The 20872-nt window shown below is 45.1% G+C and overlaps 1 protein-coding gene across 1 annotated transcript; it reads left to right on the top strand.

Annotated features, from left to right (window-relative positions):
• The first annotated feature begins 933 nt into the window (after positions 1-933).
• Positions 934-20606, top strand: neurl4 (neuralized E3 ubiquitin protein ligase 4). The gene is made up of 29 exons (XM_079214822.1): positions 934-1125; positions 5932-6472; positions 6574-6639; positions 6730-7205; positions 7764-7875; positions 7960-8048; positions 8145-8217; positions 8580-8853; positions 9273-9454; positions 9639-9724; positions 9822-9984; positions 10096-10306; positions 10618-10694; positions 10861-10939; positions 11309-11478; positions 11593-11721; positions 11973-12118; positions 12278-12496; positions 13477-13575; positions 13672-13824; positions 13917-14084; positions 14223-14381; positions 14546-14725; positions 15291-15384; positions 16459-16566; positions 16649-16793; positions 17437-17549; positions 18373-18532; positions 18634-20606. Exons 1-29 carry the CDS (start codon positions 961-963, stop codon positions 18836-18838), a joined length of 4842 nt encoding a protein of 1613 aa, XP_079070948.1. The 5' UTR covers positions 934-960; the 3' UTR covers positions 18839-20606.
• Positions 20607-20872: the final 266 nt, after the last annotated feature.

Genomic DNA, 20872 nt, shown 5'->3' with positions numbered 1-20872 from the left:
ATGCCATCAAAACAATTAAACTACACTAGATTCACAAAAGAAATCTAAAATATTGTTTAAGACCCAAGAAAAACGGTCTTCAGGAATAAACACAATTTTCACATTGCCAGAAAGTTTGAGGTTCTTTTCCCCCCCTTTATTAAATGGTCATAAAGTTGAAATATATTACATTTGTTTGCCAAAGTAATTGTTTTAGTTGATTTAGCATAGAAAGAAGAAAACAAATGACAACAAATATGGCATCAAATGGCTCAAAATCATAATCATCATTTAGATTTGTAATGTTTCAAGATATTCCTGTGGATGAAAAATGTATCTCGGTATTATGCGCATGTTTGTATTTTAATTAAAGTTATGATACATTGAAGGGAAAAGTGCTGACATGTTCACCTCTTTATTGCAGAAATGTGTAAGCATTGGCTATTATTATTACTAATATTATTATTATTTGTAACAACACATTTATGAAACAACATGAAAAGAAATGGGAAAACAATATTTTACATGTTTATGTAAATTATGCAAATAGGGTAGTTCAATTCATTCTCACACTTAATTTGGAGTATTTACTTTTATGAATAAAATGCTCCACCAATGAAATCAAAACTCGTCAACAAACATCCCATTCAGACCAAAGCAAAAATATAAACAATAGAAAACGTAGATTTATGATACAACAATGTTACCTCTACAATTTAAGTTGAATTTAGTGTTTTAATTATATTTAAAACAACTTAATAAAGTATCGGTCGTAAAATGTGCGTTATATATATTATATTCAGTCATTTTGCGACGTGAAATAGGTTTCATGCCGTTTCACTACAGCACACATTGTATACAGGACTGGGTGCGGTGCAGGGTGCAGCCAACTCGTATCGATTACAGTAATCTACCGGTTGCCATAACGCCAGCAACTGTCGCAAAACCCCGACTGTCGTGAATACTGGCCGCCCACTGAAGATGGCGGCGGAGCTGCATCCGCGGAGCGGAAAGCTGATCGGCCTGTCCAACTCGAACCGAACCGCCCGGCGCAACCAGCCAGTCCAAGAGTTCAACCACGGCCTGGTGCTGAGCAAGGAGCCGCTGAGGGACCGGGATGTCTTCACCGTCCGCATCGACAAAAAGGTAAACAACAACAGGCCCCGCGGCCGCCGCCGCCGCTGCTCCCGAGCGGGGATGAGAGCTGCGGGGAACAGCGCTCGTCGGACGGGCCGGGGGTCTTTCCTCTGCCCGCAGTGAGGGGCTTCTCCTCCCCGGGGCGTTTCACGGGGTGTCGGGGTGTTACTCGTGGGTGCATTACACGCACTGAGAATCACCAGTGACGGACACCGCGCTGAGGAATGAGGACGTTTTGACGCGTGGTTACCGGGAAACGGGACGAGAACCCGCTCGTTCCTCGGTAACCGTCAGTTAGCTCGCGAGCGGCTAGCGCGCGCAGCCCAGCTTTAGTGTGGAGGCAGCTTGTTGACGAGGACCTGCTGCTGTTTACCGCCCCACTCGAGCCCAGCTAAGCTCGTTAACTTGACGTGGGCTCCGGTGAGTTTTGTGAGGAGTCCGTGACAGCCGTTGCTGATGTACTGCGGCACTCGCCGAGTTTTTTTTAGGGGTTAACCTGAAGCTGCACCGCTATCGGTTACCAGTGGTTAACGTTCAGACTGCCATGTTGCTTTGCACGAGCATCTTGACTCAAACAGACCTCAGTGGGACCAGCAGGGATCCAGCAGCCTAATGCACGAGCAGTAAACCACTAAAAGGTACAACTCATTACTGCAATCTGTAAACACACTCTTCATCCCATTGCAGGGGCTTCTGCTTTCTTTTAACTCATTTGTCCCTCGTTATCGATCAAAGTGTGGAAACCAAAGTGCACCTTTCTTACTCTAGTGTCTCCGTCTCCATACTGTCCTCCGATCCATCCAGACTTAGATATGAGGGCGTCCTCTCTCCAGGGAAGGGAGATCCATATCTCACTTCTGGGAAAAATCATATTTTCCAGCACAACTATATCCTTTATTACGTACATTAATTGTTTTAGAGGTTCTGTCTTTGACCAGTTTTTATTGATTGCGTTTTTGGTGGCTCACTCTTAATACTATTCGGTTATCAAAACAATATCTTGCTTTCTATAAGCATCTCATAACCTAAAAGTCTACACATATATTCCCATAAAGTGTGTTTTTTACATGACCAACTCTGCTGTTGAGTATGAAGTTGTTGCTGTGATTTAAAAGGAACAAATGTAACTCTTCCACACATCCTTCTTTCATTTCCTCAAATGTGTAGCTTTCATAACACTTGCACATAGGAATCCGCTTTATTGGCCATGTGTACACATACATGGAGTTTGACTCCGGTTATACATTGCTCTCGTTGTACATATATACATATTATATACAGTAAACAAGATGTTTTTAATGTCTTTTTTTATATTCAACAGAGTAGTGTAGTAGTAGTAGTGCCACATAAGTGCTTATCTATTCATGACGATTGCTGCTCTTCCTGTGACTCAGGCCTCTCCGTATCACACCATCGCCCGTGCACAGTGATAATATTTTGTCTGTTATCAGTGTTGGAGAGCTTGTCTGTGGTAATGGCTTTTGCCTCTGCAGCCTGCAACCCTACTGGAGTTTGTCAACAACATGGCAGCTCTTGAGCTTGTGCCAGTGCCAACTGGGCCACACACACACACACACACACACACACACACACACACACACACACACACCTCTTGAAGGACAGTGTGTGCGGCCAGGCTGTATAGTTAGTTAAGAAAATCCACCATGACGAGACCGAGTTGCCTTTAAACTAGTAAAGATACACATGTGGTTTAATAGCACCTACTGTATGTAAATGATTATCCGTCCCTTACGGTGCTCTCAGCCTGATGAGGGCTCTCATAAACAGCCAAATGCTCCGGCATGACATGCATTGCCTGTTTGAAAATCAATACTTTCCCATCACGGCGCAGTCGGATTGGCATGACTGCCCATCCTGTCTACGAGCTATAGTGGATGTTGGAAAATGAGTGCAATAGAAGGAGCAAATGGAGTGATTTATTGAGCAGTTTACCCGGAGTTGGACGCTGTCGGTGGTTTAGGGTTTGTAGAAAGCCGTGATCCACAAAATGAATAGTGGAATATCGCGTAGTGTTTATTTATAATTGGAGATGCTTCATTGTAGTTATACTGTAGCTTGTATCACCACACTGTTAGTCACAGCCGATTAGCGCTGAATCAATTAGTAGATTTAATTTAATCAACAGAAAAATAACCGGTGACTACTTTGATAGTAATTTAATCGTTTTAATTGACAACATAACCTAATTGCTATATGTTGCATTGTGTTTAATTGATAAAATGGCAGATTGATTGATAATGTAAATAATACATGATGAATAAATATCAACTTGACGTCAATATTTTATGTGGTTGCTGTACAGGGTCCAGCTGTAAATTCTGTCTTGCTGTGTTTATGCTCTGCTGGATGAGAAGCCCGTCACCTCTCGGTATAGATTGTGCTTGCAGCGTTTCTCAGGCTCGGCTTTGGATGCAATTCATTTTTCATCTTTTCAAAAGCTGTCCAGTGGTCATACTCTGCACGCATCCTGTAGTTGTTGGTCTTCTAGAGAGAGAGAGAGAGAGAGAAAGAGAGAGACTTAGCGAGAGAGAGAGAGAGAGAGAGAGAGACTTAGCGAGAGATAGAGAGAGAGAGACTTAGCGAGAGAGACTTAGAAAGAAAGAGAGAGAGAGAGAGAGAGAGAGAGAGAGAGAGAGAGAGAGACTTAGAAAGAGAGCGAGAGAGAGACAGAGACCGACAGAGAGAGAGAGGCTTAGAAAGAGAGAGATAGAAAGAGATATTGAGAGAGAGAGAGTATTAGAAAGAGAGAGCTTGTGTGTGTGAGAGAGAGAGAGAGAGAGAGAGAGAGAGAGAGATAGCTAGAAAGAGAGAGACACTGAGAGGCAGACACCCACAGGCTGCTGTTACATAAGTGAATGAGCGAGGCGAGGAGATGTCTGTCTCCTCCACACAGCGACCCGGTCAGGCTGAGTTACTACTAAATCTGTTAACCCAGATACCCGGGCTTTAGCACACTGCCTTACATAGCACCTGCCACGGAGCAGAGGGAGACACCACGGTTGCAGACGAAGGAGAGGAGGCGATGTATAAAATGCAATATTTTCAAAGTGATTTGGTCTCGGAGGAAATCTTCTTTCATTGTTCCTCGGCACGGGCGTGAGCTGCAGGAAAACATCCCGGGAGCCGCTATGGCATCAATGTTATGCTCAAGGTCACTTCGTCAGGGAGGATTTCTGCCAACTTTGACCGGCGTCCCGCGGAGCACCCGGGGAAGGAGCGGTAAAGGAGACTGGCTGACGAAAGTTTCCGGTGACTTCTGATTGAATTCTTGTTCTTTGAGGAACAAACTGCATGGCTTTTTCGTTGGACGTCCTCTGAGGGGGGGGGGCAGCAGGTGGAGTGCAGCGAGCCGGGAGATCACTCCTCGCTTGGATGACGTCGGTTCGCGCCCCTGTGTCGGCAAGCGTCTGCGGGGCTGAAATGTCTCTCAGCGACACTATGAATCTCCAACAGCTGCACTGACTCCGCTCTATCGCTGACACCGCACTCTGTCGTCCACACCATGGAGGCAAAACGCACGAGAAATAGAGTTCACCCCTGGAGATCAATAAAGTATCGCATTATTGTGAGCTGAGTTTTGTGTTTCGGGGGAAGAAATTAATTTCTCTGGCTGCAGGTTATGTGACACGATTCAAATGTCACGCCATGGCGAAAGGAGTCTTGCAGTGAAACAGTTGTTTCATGTCTAGAATCCTCAGAAAGGAAAGATCCGGGAGGTAAAGCTTTGCTTTGTGTGCATCGGTTCAATCACCATTGAACCTCATTGTTTCAGTCACTACACAGTGGGAAGCAGAAAGCACGATAAAGGAGATCAGGGCGTCAGCTACGACCGCCATCTGGCAACTCGAGCGGCTGAGGAATTATAATTATCTCTTATAGTAACACAATAATTAATTAATTAAACCAATGAGAAAGAAAGGGGAAAAAATGGAGAGAATCTGCACATTGGATGAAACTTCCAAAACGTCATTCGACCATAAAAGGGACCGGTTTGGCTTTCCGGGTCTTTGTCAGGTGACAGGCCAGCGTGACAGGATGAGGTGTATATTAGGATCACACTGATCACAAGCTTCTGTTTTCATGCTCAGAAACATGTACAACACTTGCAATATGAGCCCAAGTGTTGCATACTCTATTTTGCTCTTAAATCCGGTCTCTTGCACCGCGTCTAAATATAGGACGGCACTCGACTGCCTTTCTGCATCAATATGTATTGGAAGTCTAATTTTGGAAGTGGTGTGCTGAGAGATGAGAAGTGAATTAGATTGACCCCGGGCGATGCTTTTTTCACTCAGTATTGCGAGGTAATAATAATGACATTTGCATACTGCGCGACATACACTTTGCATACACAGCTTAGTGTTTCTTTCTTTTGTGTCACTGTGTGTTCACACTGTCCTGCTTTATTTTCAAAGGAGCGCTCCCTGAGCTATGCTCCTCACTGACAGACAGACTAAAAATAACAAGATGGATCATACAACAAGGCACGCTTTGTTTTCCATAGATATCTACCTGCAGTTTTTAGCTCAGTGCGTCACTCCTCTCACATCACAGCTTCGAGTTGAGTCCTTTTTGTGATCAGAGTAGCCGCTGCTGACAGTTGTTCTGTGACAACTTATTGTAGTTGCTACTGTCTTTAAGTTTCATTTTTTTTTTTTTATGTATTTTGTATTCTTGCAAATTGAAAGCTTTGTGTGTTAGAAAATGCAGGACACAACTTCAGGTGTGGGAACTTGTGAAGGCCTTATTTGTGACATATTACAGACGGATGTTCATGGAATCTTTCCCCCTCAGGTGAACTCGTGGAGCGGATCCATTGAGATCGGTGTGACGGCACTGGACCCCTCCGCGCTGGACTTTCCCAGCAGCGCCACGGGTCTGAAGGGCGGCTCCTGGATCGTGTCGGGCTGCTCGGTGCTCCGCGACGGACGCTCGGTTCTGGAGGAGTACGGCCGCGACCTCGACCAGCTAGCCGAGGGAGACCGCGTGGGCATTCAGCGCAGCGCCCGCGGGGAGCTTCACCTCTGGGTGAACGGGCAGGACTGTGGTGCGGCCGCGAGCGGCCTGCCGCCCAAGCTCTGGGCGGTGGTGGACCTGTACGGCAAGTGCACTCAAGTGACGGTGGTGAGCTGCGAGCCGCCGCCGGCCTCGACGGAGAAAGAGACAATAGAGCGGGACGAGGAGGTGGAGGCCGACGAGGAGGAGGAAGAGGAGGAGGAGGAAGAGGATGAGGAGGAGGAGGAAGACGTGGTGGTGTGTGGGGGTCGGGAGGATGGGGGGATCACGGCACTGATGAATGTCGCAGCAATGAATGGAATGATGAATGGAGATGAAGGTAGGGAGACTTTTATCTTTTATCAATATGGTTCTTTTTTTTTTTTTTTTCAACATATTGTCTGTGATTTGTTGTTTTCACCCGTTTCATCCCTTTCACAGTGCCTGAGCTTAGCTGCAGTCACAGCAGACCGGACAAGTTCCCCAACAACCTGGAGCCGGACACGGGTGAGAAAATCCTTCTATTATAAGTTGATGGACCTTGTGCGACGTGACCAGCGTTGACAACCTCCTCTTCCTCTCTCTCTCTCTCTCCAGTTCTAACGGAGCACCAGCTCTTCGACGTGTTCAACAACGCAATAGTTTCTTTTTATCGCTCCGAGGACGAGGGCGGAGGGGAAGATGGCGCAGGCGGCGGAGGAGCAGGCGGCGGAGGAGGAGGAAATTCAGGTTCTGACTCCTCTACCAGAAACGACAGGGGGAGCAGCAGTGGAGGCGGTGCCGTCAACAGCGACAGTGGAACAGGGACAACAGCAGGAAGTGGAGGAGGAGCCGCCGGTACCGGCGACAGCGGAAATGCTAACAATAGTCCCGCGGGTAACGGCGGGGTCGGGCTGGCGGCGGTGATGGGGGCAGTGACCACCAACGACGCGCTGCTGTTCCACGAGAAATGCGGCACACTGATCAAACTGAGCAACAACAACAAGACGGCGGAGCGGAGGAGACCGCTGGACGAGTTCAATAACGGTGTGGTGATGACCAACCGGCCGCTCCGACACAACGAGATGTTTGAGGTGTTTACGATCACACGACTCGGTGCTGTGATGTTTGTTTGTGTACGGAATGACAGCTGACGAGCGATCACTGACTTATTTACTCCGGCGCCATCGTTTTTAGTCGAGCAGAGCCGATGCTGAAATAATACTTTTCACGGTATAGCTGACCAAAAATCTTCAAACTTAAAATCTTATAATATTAGTAAAAAGGCTCATCAGGATTTTCCAGAACTTATTTTCGTCCATTGATTTACAGACATTTAAGCACCACTAGGAACGCAATAAAAAAAAAATATATATATACATTTGAGGAGAGTTGCTAGTAATAAGCAGGCGCATACAAAGAATACAATAAGTTGAATATCAGGATATTTTATTCATTCGGATTGTTTTTTTAAAAGTTAAATACAGTAATCAGCGTATTTTTCAATTTTTGCAGCATAAACACCATATGCTCTCTGAACATATGGCTATTCATCACTCTGGGCTTGAGGCGAGAGAAGCATTTGAGCTGATTTTAATAATGAAAACAAAATTCCAAGGAAGGTGTAAATGTATTTCTGTTTATATTTTCAGATCCGCATTGATAAGCTAGTGGACAAGTGGTCCGGCTCCATAGAGATTGGTGTGACTACACACAATCCCAACAACCTGGACTATCCTGCAACGATGACCAATCTGCGCTCAGGTAACACTCACACAGAGACACACGCAAAAAGAACTGTATTAAACAAAGTGAAATGAATGACATTGTCCTGGCTGCGTATGTTAGGTACAATCATGATGAGTGGCTGTGGGATTCTAACCAACGGCAAAGGAACCCGCAGGGAATACTGTGAATTCAGCCTGGATGAACTCCAGGTTAGTACTGATGCAGACGCACATTTCTGCCACCGGCCGAGCAAGAAGTGGGTCTGGTTATTTTAATCTTCGTCAACGGCTATCGTCCACATTTAGGAGGGAGATCACATCGGGTTGATGCGCAAAGCCAGTGGAGCGCTCCATTTCTACATCAACGGCATCGACCAAGGTGAGGGACATCGAGGCGCTTCATGCGGGGTGGGGGCTGGAAGTGATGTGATGGTGATGGTTATAAATGAGGGATTGAGATGCGCACAACCAACCAGCTCGGAACATAAAGATGGGGGTTAAGTGTTTTTTGATTTTTATATCATTGTTGGCTAGTTATCCCCTGATGCTTGACATCATTAAGAATCTGCTGTTGACAGAATTAATGACTGAATTGACTGCAATAATTAAGACTGAAGATGTACTACCTTTTGCTTTTATAAGTATGTAATCAATATGTGCAAACACACGTTAGACATACAGCATTTTGTGAATTACTGCACCTTTTTGTTTGCACTTCTAACCACTCTGCCTCTTCCCCAGGCGTCGCGGCGGCCCAGACCCCTGACGTGGTCTACGGCGTGGTCGACCTCTACGGCATGGCCGTCAAAGTCACCATAGTGCACAACCACAACCACAGTGAGCGCCTCAGACGCAATAACGCCATCATGAGGGCTTTATCTCCAGATGTCGGCCGGCCCCGGCCGGCTCTTTCCCTCACGCCGGACTCGGAGGGGCCAGACCGACTGCTCTTCCATCACAACTGTGGTCAGAAGGCCGCCATCATCAGTGACGGCAGGACAGCGCTGCGGCCACAGTGAGTTCATTACAGGCTTTCTTATTCTTGACATGCTTGACAAATCCTTATGGTGAATTCTAGCCTTAAAAAAAAATAATTTATGGGGGGATTTATGCAATCTTCCGTCACCAAGCAAACACTGGATGTAAAATTGGGGACATCATGACCCTGCCATAGAGGTTTAATAATATGAGTATAAAAATGCACTTTCCTTGTCTGAGAATCACATTTCTACGTGTGGAAAGTCTCTCAAAACGTTTCAAAAGGTTTGAAAAAACTCCTCATTTTTAGAGTTATATGGTCTAATTCTGCTGTTGGTATTTTTCATAAGTAAATATCAATGTGAAAGAAAATACAATGTTTACAATGAAGGATGTAAAGAACACTTTAAACATAATCGGGGACAAACTCATAAGTAAAAAAAACTGCTTTCACAGCGCGACGGATGACTTCAACCACGGCGTGGTGCTGAGCGGCAGGCCGCTGCGCTCCAACGAGGTGTTCCAGGTCCGCATCGATAAGATGGTGGACAAGTGGGCGGGTTCCATCGAGATTGGTGTCACGACACACAACCCTGCGTACCTGCAGCTGCCCTCCACCATGACCAACCTGCGCTCAGGTAAAACACAATCTGCTTTGTAAAAGTGGGTCTTTTTTTTTATGAGATACCTGATGGAAGCTGGATGATTCTATAAGGTGCATAACTGTATGTGTCTGTAAGTGCGGAGGAGTTTGAGATCCCTTTTTTTTAAAAGAGATGCCACAACAACACAAAACATTTTCTCTGCGTTCTTGTTTTCCAGGGACGTGGATGATGACGGGGAACGGCGTGATGCACAACGGGACGACAATACTGGATGAGTACGGACACAACCTGGACCGGCTCAAGGTGAGGGGTATTTGTCTTTCATTACCCATCACCCTCTGCCCTCCTTTCTCCTCCGACGTTTTCTTAAACCCTTTCCCCCTGTTTCCTCCTGCTGCAGGCAGGTGATACAGTAGGTGTGGTCCGAAAAGAAGACGGCAGCCTCCACTTCTTTGTCAACGGCGTGGCTCAGGGCGCTGCGGCCTGGAACGTCCCTCCCAGTGTCTATGCCGTGGTGGACCTCTACGGCCAGGCGGCTCAGGCCACCATCATGGATGACATGGGTGAGAGAGGGAGGAAGACAACCTTCATTTTGAACATTTAAGATACTAAAACAACTGGAAAATGTTGACATTAGCTGATATGAACTTCTATCCATTTCCTCTTTTTGTTAGTGGACCTCCTGCCTCTCCCAGAGGACAGCTTAGAGGGCCCCACAGCCATGTCCCCCGGGAGCCCCTGCTCGGTAGGAGGGGTCAGCACAACCAACGACCTGCGTTTCCACCACCTGCACGGCACCAATGCCGTCATCACCAACGGGGGGCGCACCGCGCTGCGCCAGAACTGCCGCAGCGAGTTCAACGACGCTATAGTCATTTCCAACCGGTGAGGAAACAAATGATACTAACTTTGAGCAAATCTCCATCAATGGATCATAAAATGATGATGATGATGTGTTGGGCTTGTTGGGTCATATCTGTCCCGAGTGACCTCGCACACAAGTGTGAGCCAGGTGATGATCAGACAAAATGATGAACTACATTGAATTCAAACATTGAAATTGATAATCTTTTTTTTTTTTTTTTACACATTTCTCAGTTCCTTCTCGCATGAGTGAACAACAAATACTAAACGACATTCAGATAATTTGTTGTGAAGGAGCTGCCTCAGGATTTTAACTCGTTACCTCCTTGTAGGTTCCTTCGAGATGGAGAGCTCTTCGAAATCATTATTCAGAAGATGGTGGACCGCTGGTCGGGTTCAATTGAAGCAGGTGAAATGTTTCTATTATATCTTCAACTCTGCTTTTCATATATGAATACGTTTAAATATCAAAAATATCATTGAAAAGCTACTGTATGTTTTCTAACATCTACCTCTTTGTAAATATATTTCATGTCTAATCACCACAGATTTTCTCCTCCCCCCTCTGTGTCCAGGAGTGACAGCCATCAGGCCCGATGAGCTTGAGTTTCCCAACACTATGACTGATATCGACTATGACACTTGGATGCTGAGGTAGAACGCGATGTTGATATGAATATATAAAAAAAAGATAATAACAGAAGAATTTGATTAAAATAAATAAATCTGCCCCACATATGTCCAACGAGCCAATGTTGCACAATTGGAGCCGATTATTAACAGTTTGTGTCACATGTAGTTATTTTTATGAAACGCACACTTGGCTGTTATTTTCATTTCCTAAATGTTAGTGTCTGTAATTTTTTTTGTCAACCTTTTTCATCTTGAATGCCCATAAAGTTGTTGAATAAAGATGTTTCCTCCTCCAACCCCCATAATTAAGGAATTCATTACCCGACCAAGGTTTTTGGAAGTTCAGATCATTAATGCAAAACGTTTTGTCGTCTTCGTTCTTTTTCCCAGTGGAACAGCCGTCATGCAGGATGGTAACACAATGCGCAACAACTACGGTTGTGACCTGGACTCCCTGACCACGGGGTCTCGCATTGGTATGATGCGCTCAGCCAGCGGAGACCTCCATTATTACATTAACGGGGTGGATCAAGGGGTCGCCTGCACCGGCCTGCCTCCAGGTAAAGATCAGGGGGAAAATCAGGACTGACGGGGTTGAAATACTGCTGGTAACCATGAAGAGCGTAGTTTCCATATGACCTAATACTTCATCCATGCCCCTCTCTCTCTCTCAGAGGTGTATGCTGTGATCGACCTGTATGGTCAGTGTGTTCAGGTGTCCATCACCAGCTCCTCAGGCCCGCTGGACAACAGCCTCTGTGCCAGCAACATCACGGAGAAGAGCTTCCCCATCCACTCACCAGGTGAACACCTGGCTCCCTCGCCTCGCCTTGAAAAGCATAACAAATAAAGACGGATCATTTTCAGCTAATACTATGATTAGTAACATCTTTATTTTACTTTTTATTTAAATCTTCCATGCAGTTGTATGGAATTTCCAAAAAGGCTTTTGTATAAACGCTATAAAAAGATTAGAAGAAAGGGAGTAAAGACAAAACATCATATATCAGTTGTCCTCAAAGCCTCATCTCCATATTTCTTCTTTTCTGTCCAGTAGCTGGCGTTGCCCATCGACTGCACAGTAAACACGGCAAGAACGTGGTTCTGCTCGGCGACGGCTGCCAGGGCGTCCGAGTTGGAGGTTACGCTCACGGCATTGTGTTCAGCGCGAAGGAACTCAAAGCAGACGAGTTGTTTGAGGTAAACGAGTGCTGGAGCCTCCAATACCATTAACCTGCTCCCTGCCGTGTCATTTAAATGAATAATCTACACCTTATCCTCTTGAACACGTATGTCTGCATGTATCAGAAATGCAGTTATGTGTTCCCTTCCTCACGGATGCTTGTGTTCCCTCTGCAGGTGAGGATTGATGAGGTGGATGAGCAGTGGTGCGGTTCGCTGCATATCGGTCTGACCACGCTGGCACCTCCGGAGCTGCCGTCCTGCCCGCTGTCAGGCCTCTCCCCCTCCCTCCCGCAGCTCCGCACCAAGGTCACCTGGCTGCTCTGCGGCTCCGAGGTCCGTCGCAACGGCGTGCTGCAGCGCCAGAACTACGGCTGCTCACTGGACCGGCTGACGGTGAGCTGCTGCTGCTGTTAGATTAGAGGTCACGCGAACGACCTTAAAACCCTCGAGGATCTCTTTTCTGTCTCGGGTTAATTGACAGAGCCCCGCTGGCTGCTTAAAAGCCCTGATTTTAAGAATGTTATCAGAGGTTTGGGATTGTCGCAGTCTGAAAAAGAAGTGACGTACAGAAATCAGTGTCTCATCTGAAAACTCAAAATCTATCCTCTCTTTTTAATCATAATAACCATTTATTCTCTTATCCTTCCATCTTTTTATTATTATTTAGTTTTCATTTACAACTATTGCCAAAGCACGTCGGTAAATGTTCCTTTTATAAAAAATTAAAAAAACTGCTATTGCAGTGTCCTTATGCAAATGAGGACAAACACAAACAATGCATTCACGTTGTTTCTATTCCGTTTTTTCTTTATTTACGTTTACATTTATATGTATATTTTCTTGATTTGTGGAGTCATGTCAGAGTGAAGGGTCGGTGCTGCACAGAGCCCCGAGCAGTTAGGGGTCCGCTGCCTAGGAAGTGAACTGGCAACTCTCCAGCTACCACTACACACTCTGTCTCTGGTTAGTCCGGGACTTGAACACGAGCCAAGTCTCTACCGAGAGAGCTACTGCTCCCCTGCCGGCATTTAACATGTCAAAGGGAGAAATGTGGTCAAAACAGTTATTCAACAGTCAGTCATCAAAGGGTGTGGATTGTTTTGTGATTTTCATCTATTACAGTGGACGGTCTAAAGGAAATAAAGATATTCTGAGGTCACTAGATAAAGTTCTAGATTAGAAACTGGTAATTCATTTAGTTTGATGTACTTATTGAGGTATTTGATCGGGTTTTTTTGCGACCCATGCTCCTGACGTGAGTCTGTTCAGCATAAAAACAAAGTTGAGACGTTGTCGGTCACCAGTAGTTTATATCTGCTGTCTTCACCGCACTCGGTGCTCGTAGAACTCACCAGGACATGATCGTTTGTTAGGTTGGGAACCGCGTGGGTGTGAAGAGGTGCAGCGACGACACCATGCACATCTTCATCGACGGGGAAGATATGGGACCTGCAGCGACTGCAGTAGCCAAGGTACACACACACACACACACAGACACACACACAGACACACACACACACACACAGCTACTTTGCTGCCATTCAGCGCTTCTCTCTGGCTCCCTGCAGAATGTTTATGCTGTTCTGGACCTGTATGGCCGGATAACAGCGGTGTCCATTGTGAGCTCTTCGTTGATGGAGGACATGGAAAGCGTGAAGGCGCCCTCGCTCTCCTCGGACAGCTGCAGCGAAGGAGAGGAGGACAGCACCCCCGTCCGCGAGGTAGAAGCGCTCGACTGTCTGTTAACAAAAAGTGTTATGCTCTGCATCATCGAATTTCCTGAGAAACTCAAGACTCTTCATGTTGCCTCCAGGTCGAGACTGAGCCGTGTCCGCTAGTGCCGACCGTGATGGCGTTCCTGGAAAACCACGGAAAAAACATCCAGCTGTCCAGCCAGAACCTGACAGCAGCCAGAGTATCCAGCTACAACCAGGGCCTGCTGGTCACCGCCCAACCGCTGGCTCGCCAGCAGCTGTTCCAGGTAACATAACTGTGTGGTTTGTGGTCCAGGTGACTGTGTTGTTGCGTCATTATACTATAATAGTATAGTATAATATATACAGAATACGACCACAAGGTATTTTAGGCCGTGACTGTGAGCCTTCTCTTTTGTCACCAGTTTCAAATCGACCGTCTGAACCCGTCCTGGACGTCGTCGTTGTCGTTGGGGGTGATCGGTCACTCGCCCGACCGGCTCAACTTCCCCTCCACAGCGTGTTGTCTGAAACGCTCGGCATGGCTGCTGCAGAGAGACTCTGTCTTCCACAACTCCCTGAAGGTACACACTCACACTCACACACTCACCTCACTCATCTGTCTGTCATGTTTTCTATGGATTTGTGTCTCGCATGACAAACTGCGTGAGCTCTCATTGATCTTATGTCTCCGATCCTTCCCTCCAAACACTCATTCCTCTCTTCCTTTGTCTTCCCCCCCCTCTAGATATGTGAAAACTATGGTCCTAATCTAGACACGTGTCCAGAGGGGACGGTGTTGGGTCTGCTGGTGGACGCCAACAGTTGTCTCCACCTCTACGTCAACGGCATGGACCAGGGTGTGGCGGTGCAGGACATTCCTTCACCCTGCTACCCGTTCATCGACCTCTATGGCCAGTGTGAACAGGTTAGAATTACACACACTTACATATACATATATACACACATACAAACACACACATCTACATACGCACACACACATGCACGCACACACACACATACAAAACACACACATCTACAGACGCACATATACACACATACATCTACACGCACACACATATGCATACACACACACTTATGCATACACACACATATACGCACGCATACACGCACACACACACATATACACACAGACATCTACAGACGCACACATACAAACACATACACACATGCATCTACACGCACATACACGCACACACATATACATACACACACACATGCATGTACCCATACAGATGCAAACACATACATACACACACACACATGCTTACACATACATACACGCATATGCTTACACACACACACACACACATATATACATACATACGCACACACATACAAACACACACTGAAGAAGCCATGTTGGGTTGAGGATCTTTTCCTGATTGACTTTAATGGTTAATTAATAATTTCAGCATGACATCACTATGAACTAAAACGATGTGCTGATGCATGTTGTGTCATCATGGCAGGTTACTATAGTAACAAACAACGTGCCAGCTGTGGGCGGAGAGAGCAGTGAAACCCGTTGTCAGGGCGACATGGAGAAGGCGGACATGGTTGACGGTAAGAAGCTTCTGGTTTCTGTTGTTGTTGTTTTGGTGACCGCTGTGGTCAGAGGCGTCATGATTCCAGGTGTTCGTCCGTCCGATTCTCTTGAAGGCATCGTCTCAGACCAGCCTGGAGGAAATCCTTCAGATTTACCACAAATGTCTTCCAGTGATGATCTGATTACGTTTTGATGGTTAAAGGTCAAGGTCACTGTGACCTCATGCAATGCGATATCTCAGGAACTCCTTGAAGGAGATACAAACATACAAAATGTATTTTTAGAAAGTAAAAAAATTGTATAGTGTGCCATAAAAGTGTCACAAAACATTAATTAAAAAGTCATAATGATGTTTTTAAATGTCATGAAAAGGAAAAAATAAAAGTAGTAGCAAAAAAGTCATAGTATAGTTTTATAATGGTGTGATTAAAAAATGATTATGATAAAGCAACAGCGCTGCTCTTTTTCACAGACTTTATCCACAGCGCCATCAATTACAAATCTTTTATATATTATATTTTATGATAGTATGCCATAAAAAGTAAAAGAATAGTTTATTAACAATGTAATCTATAAATCATAGTATATCTTATATCATCAAAAATATTGTTGTTAAAATAATTAGCGTTGAATGTGTCAAGAAAGCCAAAGTACAGTATGCCATAAGCAAGTTATAGTCGCATATGTCTGTCAAAAATGTTCTGTCATAATATAGTATATCACAAAAAGACGTCATAGAAAGTAAATAGCTTGGTGTGCATGTTGTTGTTGTAACGGCAGTAGTAGCAGCAATAATAGCATACATCATAATAGAATAATGATAACTGCAGCATTGGATAAAAGAGAATGATGATAAAAGCAATGATAGTAATAAAAATATAATAATAATAGAAGCAGCGGGTGTCGAGCAGGACCACAGATCAAATGCATATGCTAATTCTGACAATTTCACATGAATGTCTAATGTGAAAAAAATAATAAAGTGATGACATTTTGAACAGATGCGGATGCAACAGAGGCAGTAATTACAGTTCATCTTCTCATTCCGGTTCCTGCGTTTGACCTTTTTTCTTCTCGTTTCTCACGGGCAGGAATCAAAGAGAGTGTGTGCTGGACGCCGCCTCCAGAGGTCAACCCCAACAAGACGTGTGAATACCAGGCGCTGTGCTCGCGCTTTAAGGATCTGCTCACCTTACCAGGTGAGTTTGACCTTTCTGCCACGACCTTTTTGATTCAGCGCTAACATCATGTGACGATCACGACCGTTTGTCTTCTCACAAGATGGCTATTTTAACGAGGATGCAAAGTACAACCTCTGCTACTGCGAGTCCTGCCACAAGCTTCGGGGCGACGAGGCGTATTACAAGAGAGGAGAGCCGCCCCGGGACTACGCCCTGCCCTTCGGGTGGTGCCGCTTCGCCCTCAGGTGAGGGGACGATTACAAGAGAGGGTCTCACACTGCCGTGTATCGTAGTTTCACTGCGGTCCGGAGGATTGAAATGACCAGATAATTCAAACTGACGCTAGGAGATAAATATGTGTTTGTGTCTCTTCGTAAATGTTATTATTACAGTGATATGTTACATTGAGTTACAACATGAAGTATCATTCTATACAGTAGAAATAAGTTCAATTATAATGTTATCATGATGTGTTCAAATTAAATCATGTAAAATATAAATTTGGTGAGAAACTTAATATAAAATATTAGCTCTAAGCAGCTTATAATATACAAATAAAATGAGTAATATCAAGATTTTCCTTTTTTAATGAAAGCAAATATTTAAATATGAAACAAATGTATTTCCTACCACTATGGCTGACTGTAACAAAGTCAAAAGGATAATATTTAGAATTTTTTTCCGTAGTTTTCTTTGTCAAATTGTCCAAATCCCCATTGATTTTATTAATTTATTCAAGAGGTCTACGTTTTCCATTTGGGTCAAAACATCTCATCTACTCGCAGGCTGTGTATCTAATGACCTGTAGTTAACGTGTACAGCAGCGCTGTCGTATCTTTGTCTACATGAGTGTGTGTGTGTGTGTGTGTGTGTGTCCTCTGTGTGCAGGATCAAGCCCCACTGTGAGGTGTCCAATGCACTGAAGAAGTGGCACATCGCGTACCACGGCACGAGCGTCGGAGCCCTGCGGCGCACGCTGGACCACAGCCAGCTGCTTCCTGGTGGGGAAACGGTTCCTTTTTGACAAAGACGCATACGCCGTCATACCCTTGTTTTTATGAAAGAGTAGATATTTGATCAATTGTAATCCTAAAACTAAGAGCATCAGCCAATTGTCTAAGGTTTGACGACTGCGTGCAAATTTAGGGAGAAGGCAGATGATTGAGGAAAAGTGCGCACATTAAGGGTAAATCCTTTCCATCTCTCCTCCACAATAAACTGTCGACAAACTTGACGCTCGAGCGTCGATAGATCCTGCGTCACTCGCGAGGTTCCCCTGGTTGCCAGCCGAGTCATGTGTTAAATGTGAACTAATAAAAGTGAAAGTATTGAGCTGGACTGCGATGATTAAAATATAATGCATGTAGCTCAAGGGGAAAGTGGACGTCCTGTAACTTATAGGTCGCTGGTTCGATCCCCGGTCTCCCCATAGTTCGCATGTTGAAGTGTCCTTGAGCAAGTTGCTCCCCGGGCGCCTCACGGCAGCACACTGCATCTAACCATCCTAAGTAATTAAGGAGCAGAGAATAATTTTCCCAAGGGGATTAATAAAGGATAATTTTCTTTGTCTTCTTATTCTTCTTCTCCTTCTTCTTTCTCCTCCCTTCTTCTTTCTTCTTCTTCCTCCTTTCTCTTCTTCCTTCCTCCATCTTCTTTCGCCTTCTTACTTCTTCTTTCTTCTTCCTTCCTTCTTCTTCTTCCTTCTCCTTCCGTCTTCATTTCTTGTCACGTTCACAAAATGTCTCTCTGAGAGCCGCCATTCCTTCGTGTGCTTGAGAAACTGCGGTCTTCACGTTCAATGTGGTGGTGTTGTTGTTGTTGCAGGGACGTCCTCCATCTTCTCGGTGTCCCCGGTGAAGGCGGAGGGGCCTAATGGCTACACTGAGCCAGAGGAGAACAGCGCCCCCGGCAGGGAGGTTCCCAGAGTGCGTCTCTCCCCGACGATGCGTTACTCCGGCATGGAGATCTTTGCCCCCAAAGTGCAGTAAGTCCTGAATCAGAAAGTCTCTCCTCCATGGGGGAACGTTCCCGCCTCCCCGTCGGCAGCGGAGCGCCTACTGATACTTCTCTTTTCTTCTCCTGCAGATTTCGGGACCCCCGTTCTCACCGCAGCCACCAGGCTCAGGTGGGGTTCCAGGTGTGCGTGCGTCCCGGCTCCTACAAGGTGGGGCCGCAGACGCTGGGCCACAGCGAGCCCCTGGACCCTCGCTTCAGCAACTCGGAGGTGGAATGGGTCACGAAAGAGCAGGGCGGCACGCTGCTCTACGGACTGCTCATCCGGATCGAGTGACCGGAGCGGCCAGGGGGCATTCGGGTGGAAGTGGGGAGGGTCTGTGTGGCGCTCCTCGTGCTTTCAATAAACTGACAACCAAATCCAACCCCTGCCTTGAGAGAGAGACTCCTCTGGAATCCAGCCGTTCCAACCGTGGATTGTTGACAATTCAGCATTATTGTTTTTTTTGGCTCTTGGACTCTTTTAAAGGCCGGGGGGCTACGGCGGTTTCAAAGAAGGACGGACACTGCCTGCACTTTATGTTTTGGACACTCGTGGGCGATTTTTAAACTAACTTCTCATCGACTCGACACGTTTTGTTCATTCGCTACATTTAGGGTTTGTTTTTTCTTTGCCGCGTTTTGTTGTTTTTCATTCTTCTCAACATGTTTTCTTCCACACACTCAGCTAATTTTTCTTTATCTTTTGGCACTTATTTTACGACTCATCACCTCTGCGCTGGTCAGTGTTTTTTAATTTGGGAGGAGCTGTCCCCTGCCAACCTGCACGTTAAAGGACTGTCACCTAAAAAGACTGAAACGTGGGTAAAAAAATAAATATATATATATATGTGACAATGTTTTCACAAAAATGTAAAAAACAGAAAGACACTTGAATCTGAGAATGAGTGTCTTGTGATTGTGACTTCATTAGTGTGGGAAGATTTTAAAACTGGAGGAAGAAAAAAAATGTTTACACGTGTACGACTGACTGTATGTTGGTTTCTCTTCGTGTCACCACATTAGCGCTTTTGGCTACGTTACCAGTCCCCAAGAGACACGTGCGACTCGTCTCGTCAAATGCAAAACATTCACGGGCTTTAAAACTGTGGAGAAAACTGGAAGGTTTGACCGAGAGATGTACTTTTGGGAAAAGTCATGTATCGAGGTAACGGACGGCCATCGATGTTCGAGCCTTCCAGCTTGTTTGTTACCCCGAGAGGAAACGTCACGAGATATTTAAACAGTACAGATGTTTGCTTTTAGACGTGGTAGGTTTTGATAAAGGGGGAAAAAGGAGAAGTTAAAACTTTTTTTTTTTTTTTTTTAAAAAGAAATGAGCTGATTCACTTTCTTGCAAACTATCGGCAAAGGAAGCGAATATCCCATAATGTTGAACTTGTAAAATGTAGTCAAGTGAACGGACGCCAAACGGGTGAAGTGGTTTTCCTTCGCCTCCACGTCATCGTTTACTCGAGATTCACGCTCCCCACGGCCCCCAAGCTGGTGTTTACATGTGAATGCTATTCATTGTGGCTCTTCGGGTCTTTTACGTCAACTAGCATAACAGAGTTTAATTTGTCCAACGTTTCTACAAAGGGTTTTTATTTCATCCCAAAACAACAACAACAACATCCACCTAATGATTGATTGTATGTGAATTGCTTTCCAAAGCGTCTCTTTTTCACAGTTCTGGTGCCAATTTGATAAAAAAAAGAAACTCGCTACAGAACATGCAGCCGCCCCAACACAACCCCGACATTTTTCAAGGCACAGTTTTTATTATACTGAAGAAGCTCCGTCGCCTTCTAAGAGCAGCTGTGATCTGACTGACGGAGGATCTACAGGGTTTTTTTGGCAGAAGGAAAAACTTTCAATCAAAAAATGTGAAATATGATTATATGGGTTGTTTACAGCCCAGTGCTGCTTTGTACAATTTTTATTTGTATTGTGTTCTTAATTTTTTTTTCTTCTGTATGTTGCGTTGTACAGGCTGTTACATAAAAAAAAAATCATATCTTCCTGATTTATAAAAAAATAATAATAATAAACTGACAGACAGTATGCACAGAAGGACGGTTACAGTTGTTTTTGTGATGCGGGCTCCAACAAAAAAGATGCCATGAAGACGAGACCACCTACTGGTGCTTTTGGTTATTTCTTTAAATTTAGAGTAAGAAAAGGATTCTGGTTAGTGAGATGTTATTGCAGTGAAGCATAATTAATTACTCATTGAGGACAACTTTGTTTTTTCAGATAGCTTTTTACTAAGCTTTTTTAAGTGCCTAAACATAAACAAATTACAAGTGTTCTTCCCCACAAACATCTAACT

This window comes from Taurulus bubalis (assembly GCF_910589615.1).
Source record: "Taurulus bubalis genome assembly, chromosome: 3".
NCBI lineage: Eukaryota > Metazoa > Chordata > Actinopteri > Perciformes > Cottidae > Taurulus > Taurulus bubalis.
This window is presented reverse-complemented; position numbering and strand designations above follow the sequence as displayed.